Source organism: Aythya fuligula, chromosome 18, assembly GCF_009819795.1.
Source record: "Aythya fuligula isolate bAytFul2 chromosome 18, bAytFul2.pri, whole genome shotgun sequence".
Lineage (NCBI taxonomy): Eukaryota > Metazoa > Chordata > Aves > Anseriformes > Anatidae > Aythya > Aythya fuligula.
In genome coordinates this window covers 307,542-320,298 of record NC_045576.1, presented here as the reverse complement: position 1 = coordinate 320,298, position 12,757 = coordinate 307,542, and the positions used below count along the sequence as shown (strand labels likewise).

At 40.1% G+C, this 12,757-nt stretch overlaps 1 protein-coding gene across 1 annotated transcript in view; it reads left to right on the top strand.

Annotated features, from left to right (window-relative positions):
• LOC116496662 (myosin-4-like) overlaps positions 1–12,757 on the top strand; it is a 40,706-nt gene that overhangs the window by 1,806 nt on the left and 26,143 nt on the right. Inside the window, exons 2-9 of the mRNA XM_032199902.1 lie at positions 351–474; positions 561–697; positions 1,249–1,504; positions 4,744–4,779; positions 6,772–7,074; positions 7,176–7,319; positions 7,693–7,849; positions 8,519–8,613. Of these exons, the coding sequence (XP_032055793.1) occupies positions 351–474; positions 561–697; positions 1,249–1,504; positions 4,744–4,779; positions 6,772–7,074; positions 7,176–7,319; positions 7,693–7,849; positions 8,519–8,613 (1,252 nt within the window). The remainder of the gene's footprint in view (positions 1–350; positions 475–560; positions 698–1,248; positions 1,505–4,743; positions 4,780–6,771; positions 7,075–7,175; positions 7,320–7,692; positions 7,850–8,518; positions 8,614–12,757) is intronic.

The following is a 12,757-nucleotide window of genomic DNA, read 5'->3' as shown; positions in this document are numbered from 1 at the left end:
TTATTAGTGAAGAATTGTTTCTCATACCCACACATTTTTTCTTGCACGTAGCGTTCTCATTTGAAGATAACTCTTTAAATAAAAAGACATGGGAAATATGCCAGTAGTTACCCATGGAAATCTGTATTCATTCTTTGTCAAGGATTTCGAGACTAAGGAAAGTGCAAGTTTTACTCTAAAAACATTTACCCATGGAAATATCATTTCTAAGCAAAAGAGTAAAGTTCAGGCTTACTCACTTCTCATCCACTCATGGCCACTCTGCAGAGAATCTTAACAATGGAATCAGTTTGTACAGGCTTGAATGAGCTTTCAGGAAGCTGTTCTTCATATTCTACTTCCTCTCATAGGTACAAGGTGCTTAATGCCAGTGCTATCCCAGAGGGACAATTCATTGATAGCAAGAAGGCTTCTGAGAAGCTCCTCGGATCTATTGATGTGGATCACACCCAATACAAATTTGGTCACACCAAGGTATAAATACTTATTGACTTAAATAGTGTGTATCTGTACTTTGCAGTACCTGACAATTATGTGCTGCGACCATTTCCTTTCTCAAGGTGTTCTTCAAAGCTGGGCTGCTGGGACTGCTGGAGGAGATGAGGGATGAGAAGCTGGCACAGCTCATCACTCGCACACAGGCTAGGTGCAGAGGCTTCCTGATGAGAGTGGAGTTCCAGAAAATGATGGAGAGGAGGTAGATACATACAGTTATTTGGCTTGCTGGGCCAATCCTCCTAACATACCAATGGTGTGAACAAAACTGAAAACGAGCTCCTTCTCGATGAAACTCATTTATTTGTTATTAGTTCATTTTACCACTATGAATGGAGAGGGAAAAAAAAAAAAAAAAAAAAAAAAAAAAAAAAAGAAGAAGAAGAAAAGACCTTCTTTAAATTATGTCACTCTTTGTAGTAATTTTTGCTAATTTCTATAAGTGGCTAAATTCTGTAAATGTCCAGAATTCAGATATATAGGCCATGTAAGCTGCTCATGTCCAAAATCTGGACTTCAAAACTGTCCATATAGGTTGGCCATCACTACATCACAATAGGATATTTGCTTCCTATATACATAAAATATAATATATATATATATGCCTGTATGTACGTAATTCATTATATAGAGAATTATCACTATAAAGTATTACATATAGAACAGTCACTACATATTATACATATTTGTATATATAAGTTAATTCTGTAATATATATTCAAAAGTATAAAACATACTTCCCTTACCTTTCAGGGACTCTATATTCTGTATCCAGTACAATGTACGTGCATTCATGAATGTCAAGCACTGGCCCTGGATGAAGCTGTTCTTCAAGATCAAGCCCTTGCTGAAGAGTGCAGAATCAGAGAAGGAGATGGCAAACATGAAGGAAGAGTTTGAGAAAACCAAGGAAGAGCTTGCAAAGTCTGAGGCAAAGAGAAAGGAGCTGGAGGAGAAAATGGTTTCCCTGCTTCAGGAGAAAAATGATCTACAGCTCCAAGTGCAGGCCGTGAGTGTTGCTAATTCTTTTGGCTCATCATGCCCCATGTAAAATAATCCATATATCTTGGTAACAGACACGTTATTCCAAACCAGTATTATTTTGAACAACGTATAAAGAATAAAATAGGAAGGAAAAACATAGAAAAGCTAAGCTGGAATAAATACATATTAAGAAATTTTCAAGTCGTTATTGCAGCTTGTTCCATGTACTTTTAAATCAAGAGAGAGCTAATCCATTTCCAGTTAGTAAACCTTACTGCTATAGTATATTGTTTTAAATCATATATGACAACTTAGAGCAGCAATTATTATGTCTTTATGTAACCTTATTTACTATATAATTTTGATATGTTATCATCTGATGAATGAAGTTAGTCTGGATGTCCAACTGATACCCTGATTTGGGGAATTACAAATGGATTCTATTGGAGTAAGTAAGAGGAGCTGGAGTGGAAGGTATTTCTACAGCATTTCTCATTCCTGCCTCTTCAGGAAAAACAGTGATGAAAGTGGGGAAAGCTAATACTTTCTCCACGGAAAGGCGGGGAGAAGAAAGTAGTGAAAATCAACTGCATCTTGATTTCTCAATTACAGGAAGTTACATATCAGATAAATAAATCTAGGTGAGATAAAACCCAGACTAGCCATCTTGCTGAGCCATAGGAAGCCTTCTGCCTGGATGGCATCTCTGCTCTTTGTTAGAACCATAAGGAAAAGAACATGGAGTACAAAGAAAATAAAGGTTACTTCTCCAAGGACTTCAAAGTTTCCACGTTAGAATGCCGGCAAACTCAGGCAATTTGTACTGGCTAAACACCAGTCTCCTTTCCAAACTGTTCTTCCTGACCACAACGGCTACACATATGTCTGATGCAGTTGATGCCTTTGGAACAGTGACCTTAACACAAAATTTTCCCCAAACTAAAAAATTTGTATTAAAGATGAATTTATGCTAAGTAAATTATTTTGTGAGATTTATAATAAGTATTTCTCAGCAGAATGCTGGAGTACTTAGCATTTGAGTTTTAAATGCTGGATGATGAGAAATCTGCCTACATGGTACTCTAATGACTTCAGAACTCTATTCCATTCATAGATCCAGTGCAATGTAACACTAATAAAATTTATATATATACATATATATATATATATATCCTTAGCACCTATTACTATACTATACTATTCATATTTCATCTTTTATTTTTATATACTATTCATCTTTTATTACTATACTATTACATAGCACCTGTCTTCAGGGCTGGAGGCATTCCAAAATAAATGGTATAAAAAATAATAAATCAAAAAATAAAATAAATAAACTCTTATGATAAGGAGTTCTAACTTGAAACATCATTATGAAACCGCTTTGAAAATAAAAACACCTTGCTTTAAAAAAAGGAGAAAAAATAATGGCTGACATACAAACAGAATTTTGAAAAATATTATACATATTTATATATATAAGTTAATTTTGTAATATACATTCAAAAGTATAAAACATACTTTCTTTACCTTTCAGGGACTCTATATTCTGTATCCAGTACAATGTACAAATCATTTTCATAGCCCTCCTCTGAGCTCACTCTGATACTTCTATGTCCCTCTGGTACTGGGTAGCCCTGAACTGGGCACAGTACTCCACGTGTGGCCTCACCAGGGCTGAGCAGAAGGTGAAGATCACCTCCCTTAATCTGCTGGCAACACTCTTCCAAATGCACCCCAGAATACCATTGGCCTTCTTGGCCACAAGGGCACATTGCTGACTTGTGGTCAGCCTGCTGGTCCCTCTCTGCAGAGCTGCTCTCCAGCAGGTCATTCCCAGTCTGTACTGGTGCTTGGGGTTATTGATCTCTAGGTGCAGGACCCTGTACTTGCTCTTGTTGAACTTCATGAGGTTCCTCTAGGCCCAACTCTCCAGATCCCTCTGAATGGTGCACAGCCCCCTGGGATATCAGCCACTCCTCTAGGCTTTGGGTTGTCAGCAAACTTGCTGAGGGTGCACTCTGTTCCATTGTCCATGTTGTTGATGAATAAGTTGGCGAACACCGGACCCAGTACTGACCCTTGGGGGACACTGCTAGCTACAGACCTCCAACTAGACTTTGCACTACTAAGCACAACCCTCTGAATGGTCCTACAGGCCAGGACTTCAAATCTTTCTTGTGATCTATAAACTGACAGTTGCCTTACCCAAGCTTTATGTTAACCTTAGACTTGTCAGCACCCTGTAGAATGATATAAGCAAACATAATGAGAGAAAAAATCAGTCTCACTAGGTCTTTCTCCTTCTCTATCAGTATGTGCAGATAGACAGAGAGGATGGATGGGATCCATTAAAAACATGGGTTGTAAAGAAATAATTGGGTACAATTAGGAAAAAAAAAAAAAAGTCTTTTTAAAGCTCCTGAAGTCAAGAGCCAAGGGTTGCCTTATTTGGCATTATTAGAGTTGTCTTTGGGTCCCTCAATCTTCTATCGTGGCACAGAGGAGCATGAGAAGAAAAAAAAAAAAAAAAAAAAAAAAAAAAAAAAAAGGTCAGTGCAGCTGACTCCATACAACCTTGAATCAATCCTGTCTATAAGTAATTAGGAGACAGATCACAGCTTCAACACATTTGCAACTAAAGAGCAAATTATTATTGACCAAAAATAGAGCACTTGAATGCTGTGTGGGCAGAAGGTTACTTATAAAGAGCTACAGCTGAAAGCAATCTTATTCTTTGTTACTTCAGCATCTCACGGTAAGTCCACTTTGTTTGATTCAACATCTAGGGGCATGTCCTTCTCAATCCACACTTCTAACATTCTTGTTCGTGTTTTGCACATGATGCTAAGGTTAAATGACCCAACCCAGTTCAGTGTAGTAGCAGAAGTAGTAGAGTCATACTGTAGGGCCCTCTACAAATTTTGCTCCCTTCAAGCCCTATGAAAGGCACAGAGAACTAACTCTGAAAGCAACTGAAATTTATTGGGTTAATAATGTAGCACATCCTTTCCTGGATGACGTATATTTTTTCCAGCAGATCACAGCAATGTGGGGAGGAACACAAAATTTTCTGTGGGATTTGACTCCAGTTTAAGAGTTGTAAGGCTCTGTGTACAGTTCATCTACTAGGAAAGACTACTCAAAGAATGTGTGCATGTTTAATAGAGCATATGCTCAAGGCATATGTAGTGAGAGCTAACCAAGGCAATTAATTCTTCTTGATTTAACTCTCTCTGTCCTTTCTTTAACCGTTCCACACAGATACTGAAAGCAGATTTCCTCCTGGGCTCTCTGAAGGTAAGGGTTTAACAAATAAGGTTGTTCTGTTGTTTGATCCTGAGCCGTAAGTGTAGCTCACCTAGACAATGGTAGGGGGAGGTGGCAAAGGATTATGTTGTAGAACTCGGTTAACTGCAAAGGATATGTTTTAATCAGTAGGAGCACATCCATAGATCTTGGTAGGAAATACTCCAGTTATGGGGAAAGAAAAGTTACTGATACTCAAGCTTAGCCAAGAAGGCATGAATCACAGAGATGGTAATGTCTTTTTGTCATGTAAACTGGTATTCTGGGACTTGTAGACAATTACAATTCATCCCCTACCATCTGTACAACTGCTGGAAATCTGAAACTGAGGGCTGTGCTCAGAGAGGATGCTCACAGTACAATTTAGGAAGGGTTCGACTTTATCCTGCCTTTAGTTTCCTCTGGGGTAAGGTCTCAAGCATTGTATGCTGACTTATGTATGCGTGGCTTATCCATGAGGTCCTGAATACAGAACAAAGTTCAATATGGTCTTGCCTCCTATCTGATAGACAGAACTGTTCACGAATAAAGAGACACCTTCATAAAGAACTTATATATGAATGATTCTCTTCTAAGTTTTCTAGGGAAAGTTAGTGACTGGAAGAGCTCACAAGAGTAACAAAAGGAGCCATCCACACCTGTGGATACCTAATACCACAAAAGGTCCACTGATAGAGTTGAGGTGCTGAAAGGGGTAGAAATGCAAACTATCCATTCAGAGAATGCCTTTCTGTCTTTTCATGAAGGCATAAATCAAAGATGATTCAGTAGTATAACAGACTGTGCCTCTCAAGAAAGTTTTGAACAACCTATCAGCATTTTCTGATGCTCTGCTTAGCCTTTTCATGGCTACAGTGAGATAGTTTCTCTCTTTCTTTCATGTTGCTTCACTTGAGCCATTCAGAGGAAGGATCGTATAGGTTTAAAAAAAAAAAAAAAAAAAGTTGGGCTCTATATACACAGAATAATAATTTCAAAGTATGTTAATGGTTCTAGACTTTGTGCTTTGAAGTTCATGACTGTTAAAGTCTCTTGAGAGATGCAGCCTCGCAAAGTCCTGCAAGGTACAGATTCTATTGCAGATAGGTTTTGTTGAGAGTTCAGCACTTCTACATCAATGTGTCCAAAATCAAAACATTGCAAATGCATTCTAATTGTTTTCATTTACTTCTTGGCACCACATAAAAACACTCTGTGTTGATTACTTCAGTACCTTACTTTAATGCTAGCTTGCAGAACTTTCTGTTTGTTAATTGCTGCCTACATTATTTCTACCTGTGTTGTTTCTAGATAGTCTTGAATTATCCACATCAGTCCTTTCAACTGTAGCAACCAATAACATCTATTTGTATTAAAGAATTTTTAATAGATGTTGCTGAAAATGTAAAATAAAACTGAACACAAAAACCTTTCTATGAAATTTTTCTGCTAGAAGAATCCCTAACAGAATGTCTGGTATGTATTGGTACTTACAAACCATCTTTTAATGATTTGTAACTGATGTCCCCCTACATAATATAATCAAGCTAAAAGGTACTTTGACACTGATGTTTTTTGAAAGGTAATATCAAGTACTTACATATCTGGGTAACACTATGCTTTGAATTATTTCCTTTACTACATGTTATATTCCATTATTGCTAATTTTGTCAGTGGTATGTAAATACGTTTTATATTTCATAGGCAGGATAAATGGGTTTAGCTCTAGATGGACGATGATTGTTGCTTACAATTAGTTTCTGTGCTCGATACAGAAAGAAACTATTTGAACTTGCCCTGTTTGTCATTAAAACATAGAAATGCATGAAGAATGCCTCCACTTAAAAATTATGTATGAGAACAAATCTTAACTCACTAATCTGTGAGAGTCTTGAAGACTCCTGTCTACAAGAAACTTTCTTTATTAAAATTTCTTCAGTGAATACATAAAATTGACATGGAGGACAGGTGCCTGAGGTTGATTAGTCCTCTTCTTCATTTTAGTCATTGAGTATGATCAATGGATATGATCTGGATAAATATAAATTACGAATGCACAAGATATCTGAAACTCTTCTAAATTCCTCCAGAATAACTCCAGTCATGACATCAGATGCAGAGATGGCAATCTTTGGAGAAGCTGCTCCCTATTTACGGAAATCTGAGAAGGAGCGAATTGAAGACCAGAATCGCCCATTTGATGCTAAGGCAGCCTGTTTTGTAGTGGATGAAAAGCAAATGTATGTGAAAGGTACCATACAGAGTAGAGAAGGTGGTAAAGTCACAGTTAAAACATGTGATGATATAGTAAGTGTCATTAACCGTCACTCGTCATACATAACTCATCCAGTTCTAAAAGTTCCCTGGCTAATATTTCTTCTCCTTTTGTTTCTCTCTGGTTTTGTCAGACTGTAACAGTAAAGGATGATGAAGTCTTTCCCATGAACCCTCCCAAATTTGATAAAATTGAGGACATGGCTATGATGACCCACCTCCACGAGCCTGCGGTGCTGTATAACCTCAAAGAGCGTTATGCAGTCTGGATGATCTATGTAAGTACAAGCAGAAGAAGATTTGTGCTTTTGAGGGGTTGAAGACACTTTTCAATCTCTCTGAAGATATTCCTGACTTTTCACCTCCTTTCCTCATTTCTGTTTTTTTCTCTTGCATGTGTTCTCCATTTGTACTCTATGTATCATTTCCTCTTCTTCCTTCTTCCCTTTGTCTTTCCTTGTCATACGGTGAATTTCATCCATTCTGTGATAGGTCATTCCTCCAATTTAATTTCTTCCACTGCCCTGGTCTTTGCAGAGTTTTGTTGACCTCTGCCTTCTGAGTTCTCTGCAGCAGTCTTCCTTGGGGTAGCTGGAAGGCCTGCTGTTCCAGGCTGAGCAGAAGCCAACGTGCCTGTTTTCTTCCTTGCAGACCTACTCGGGTCTCTTCTGTGTCACTGTCAACCCCTACAAGTGGCTGCCCGTGTACAGCCCCAAGGTGGTGGCTGGCTACCGAGGCAAAAAGCGCCAGGAGGCCCCTCCACACATCTTCTCCATCTCTGACAATGCTTATCAGTTCATGCTGACTGGTGAGTCATTTGGCAAGAACAGAAGCTGGCTGCTTGGTCAAGGAACACGTAACAGTTCAGGCATCTTGCATCCTTTTGTACTCAAGGCATGATGGAAATAGCTCCCATAGTCCTTTGGCAAAATTCAAGTTAAACTGACTATGGCATCTTAAAGAACCCTGTAGCATTGGATAATGAAAGAAAGGCAGTAGCTAGCTCTTTGGCATTGTGCCAAAGTAAGGAATTTGAAGAAACAATATAGAATGATCATAGCAGAGAATCTGACTCCAAATAAACAATACTCAATCCAAGGTCTGTACGTAACCAAAAGCAATTAATAAGTGGGGAAGCCTTATAAAGAACCACTGCTTAACATTATAGTTTGGACAGCTCCATCTAGTCGGGAGTGCAAAAAACCACTTACAGACTAATGCAGAATTCACCTTACAAAGTGATACAGTTTCAATATAATTCTTTCCCTTGAAGTCAGTTAGCTACCTCTGAGGAATAAAAGCCCTCCACATCTCATTTGAAGAGCTCTTTCTGTGGCTTTGTTTTCAGATCATGATAATCAGTCGATCCTTATCACGTGAGTATATTTTGATATGTGTGACAACACTGACCAAAGTAAAAATGTGTCCTATTTCCTATAACAGTAGTTTCATTCTAACAGTGGAGAATCTGGTGCAGGGAAGACTGTGAACACAAAGCGTGTCATCCAGTACTTTGCAACAATTGCAGTTACTGGTGAGAAGAAGAAAGACCATCAGCCTGGTAAAATGCAGGTATGTGATAGGCACACTCTTTCAGTGTTTTGCTGAGAAAGTTTCTGCTCTGCAGACAAAATCAGTACATATTTCTGCGTTGCAATACCATTAAATGAAAGTGTAATGCCTCTGAGGTGACAAGCAGGATACACAGTCTGAGCACACCTATGCTCTGTTACCCCTGCTAACCAACTCCCATCCCTCTTATAAATACTGAAAGTCCACCTAAAGTCATAATCATAGCATGGCTTGGGTTGGAAGGGACACTAAAGATCATCTAGTTCCAACACTCTTGCCATGGGCAGGGACACCAGGTTACTCAAAGCCCCACCAAATCCGGCCTTAAACACTTCCAGGGATGGGGCATCCACATCTTCTCTGGGCAACCTGTTCTACTGCCTCATGACTCTCATAATAATTTCTTCATAATATCTAATCTAAATGTACCCCCTTTTAGTTTAAAAACATTGCTCCTTGCCCTATTATTACACTCCCTAACAAAGAGTCCTTCTCCAGCTTTCCTATAGGCCCCCTTTAGGCCACTATCAGGTCTCCCTAGAGCTCTCTCTTCTCCAGGCTGAACAACCCCAGCTCTCTCAGCCTGTCTTCACAGGAGAGGTTCTCCAGCCCCTCGATCATCTTTGTGGACTCATTCTACTATGTCCATAAGCTATGTCCATATCCTGCTTGTGCTGGGGACCCCAGAGCTGGGTGTAGTGCTCCAGGTGGGGTCTCACGAGCAGAGTAGAGGAGAAGAATCACCTCCCTCAGCCTGCTGGCCACACTTCTTTTAATGCAGCTCAGGATACAATTGGTTTTCTGGACTGCAATTGCACACATTGATGGCTCTTATACAGTTTTTCATCCACCTGTATCCCAAAGTCCATTTCCATAAGGCCGTTCTTTATCCACTCATCACCAAGCCTATATTCATATTTGGGGTTGCCCCAGCCCATATGCAAGACCTTGCATTTGATCTTGTTGAACTGCATGAGGTTTGCACAGACCCACCTCTCAAGTCTGTCACTCCAGCGTGCTAACTGCACCACACAGCTTGGTGTCAACCTCAAACTTTCTGAGGGTGCACTCAATCCTACTGTCCATATCACCAACAATGATGTTAAATAATGCCAGTCCCAACACAAACCCCTGAGCGACATCACTTGTTACTGGTCTCTTCCTGAAATTCCAGCTGCTGACCATGCCTCTGAGTGAGACCATCCAACTAATTCCATATCCACCAAGTGGTCCGCATGTCAAAGCCATGTCTCTCCAATTTGAAGACAAGAATGTTGTGTGAGACAGTATCAAAAGCTTTGCACAAGTCCAGGTAGATGACATCTGTTGCTTTTCCTTTATACACCAATACTGTAGCCCCATCATAGAAGGCCACCAAATTGGTCAGGCATGATTTGTCCTTAATGAAGTGGTGTTGGCTTCACAGTCACCTCTCTATTTTCTATGTGCATAGTTTCCAGGAGGATCTGCTCCATGATTGTGATCTCTTTGCCAGGCACAGATGTGAGACTGGCTGGCCTGCAGTTCCTCAGGTCTCCCTCTCTTTCCCTTTTTAAAATCAGGGTTATGTTTCCCCTTTTTCTGGTCACTGGGAACTTCACCTCACTGCCATGGCTTCTCAAATACGATGGATGATGGCTTAGAAACTTCATCTGCTACTTGCTTCAGGACCCTTGGATGCAGCTCATCAGGTCCCATGGACTTATGCACATTCAAGTTCCTTAGATGGTCTCTACCCTGATCTTTTCTTGCAGTGGATGGTACCTCATTCTCCTAGTCTTTGTCTTTGGATTCTGTGAGTTGGGAGATGTGGCTAGAGCACTTACTGGGGAAGACAAAAGAGGCAAAAAAGTCATTGAATGTCTCAGTTTCCTCCATATTCCAGGTAACCAGGTCTCCCATTTCCTTCAGCAGTGGGGCAAAGTCTTCACTACTCGTTCTTTTATCACTGATGTCCCTGGCGAGATTCAATTGTCTCGGCCTTAGCTTTCCTATCCTGATCCCTAGATGCTTGGACAATGTCTGTGTATCCCTCCCACATTACCTGTCTTTGCATCCATCCTCAGGAGGCTTCCTTTTTGTGTTTGAGTTTGGCCAGGAACTCCTTGTTCATCTATGCAGGCCTCCTGGCATTTTTGCTTGACTTCTCTTTGTTAGGATGCATTGATACCGAGCATGGAGGAGGTGATCCTTGAATATTAAACAACATTCCTGGACCCACTTTCCCCTCCAGGGCTTTATCCCATGGTACTCTACCAAGTAGATCCTTGAAGAGGCCATCTTTTTAATGTAGGAAAGCCCCAAGTTTCAGTTCCTCTCCAGTCCAGTGTAAATGATTACACAAGGGAAAGTTTGACCAGAGGAAAATGATATAAGACAGCAGAAGTTCTCTCTGTGATGGATGCCTACATGTCTGTGTACCTGAGATCTGCTATCTCCACCCAAGTGCCTGAAAGAGACCAGTTGGTTCCCACTGGCATGTGATTGTGTTACAACTCCCTGTTTCATTCCTATTAACAAGGGAATTACAGTAACTTTGGACTCCAGAGAGGTTGCACTGAAGTTAAAGATATTTCAATTGCATCACACAGAAGAACAAGCCAGTAGAAATTACTGCCTGTGGTCTATGTAACAGCCCTGAGGGGCAGTGTGAAAAAAGTGTCAGACTTGGGACAGCTGGGACCACTTGCCAGACAATTAGAAAGTAACCTCAGAACAGATCCTTCCAGGAAGGAAAGTACAAGCACAGCTGCTGCAATCTGAGCCCACTAGTGCATTTGCAAGGCATGGGCTAGCACAGAGCAAGCAACAAACATCCTTGTGGCACAAGTGTGTCATCACAGTATGTGAGAAGGTATGTGCATCAAAGAGGGTGATGCCTGTCAGTGCGTTATTTGAGTACCCAAGGGCACAGCAGAATCTAAGGAGATTCCAAGGCTGAATATTCTTTTCTCACTCAGAGGCAGGTGTCTGTGATTGATGGGTTGTTATGGCAAAGACAAGTTCATCACAAGCTCTCTTTCCATTAGCACCATTTCTGTATAACTTGGGTTCAATTTTCACCAGCAGCTCACTATGCTGGGACTGATCTCACAAAAACATTGAGACAGCTGTACTGGCTGTATTTGATATAAGAAAACTCACCAGGTTCTCAGATGGGCAACAAGCTGTTCTGGTCTCTTCTTGAGTTTATTCACAGAATACTCTATTTCTTTGGTGTTCACAATCTCTAAGAAGTATCTTTCTCTTCATAAAACCACAAAATAAAACACCATTAAATTATGTCTCTCCCAACATCCCATCTCAGGCATAGACTGAAATCAGATGCCAGGTAAGAGCATAAAATAAGGGAAGTATGTAACATTTCCCAAGACTGCTTTCTCAGTTCAAGCAATTTGTAACCCAGACTGTACTCCAGATTGAATTTGTGTAAAGAATTGCCAGATATTCTGTGCTGTTCTCCATTCACCGTGCACTCTTGTCTGTTCATGACTCACAGCTGTGCAACAGAGTTTTTTTGTTTGTGTTTTTTGTTGTTTTGTTTTGTGGTGAAGTCAGCAGCACTGACACAAATGTCTCTAAAAGGAGGAAGTTTATTTAGGAAGCTGTATGTGAGAGGACATTAGTCTATATATTCGAGATTTTTTTTATTAAAAATATGTGTGTATATTTAGAGAGAGAGTTATGCTACTGCGTGGCCTTAGTTCTGCAAGGTGTAGCTTCGTGTTCAAACTAACTTAAATCCTTTGCGCCACCTTCAGACCGTATTGGGCATGGCGCTGCCTCTCCACTGCAAGATCTTGAAGGCTGCACGCACCATTGTACACTAAGTAGTATGCAGCAACTTGAGCTCTGCCACTGATCTTTCATGTGAATAAAAACTGCCTTTTTTTTTTTTTTTTTTTTTCCCCTCGTTCTTTGTTCTCCTGCACTATATTGGAAACCATCCCTGCAAACAATTATTTCCTAACTACTTAAGGATCAATCATGAGTTCGGTAGGTGCCTTGAGAAAAGCTTTGCCCTGTGATTTCAAAACAGCATTCTGTGACACTGCCTTGCACAGAAGAGACATAATATCATGGAAGCTTCTTTCCTCCCATTTTTTTTTCAGTTAACAGGAGTGATACAATGCAGAATTGAAAC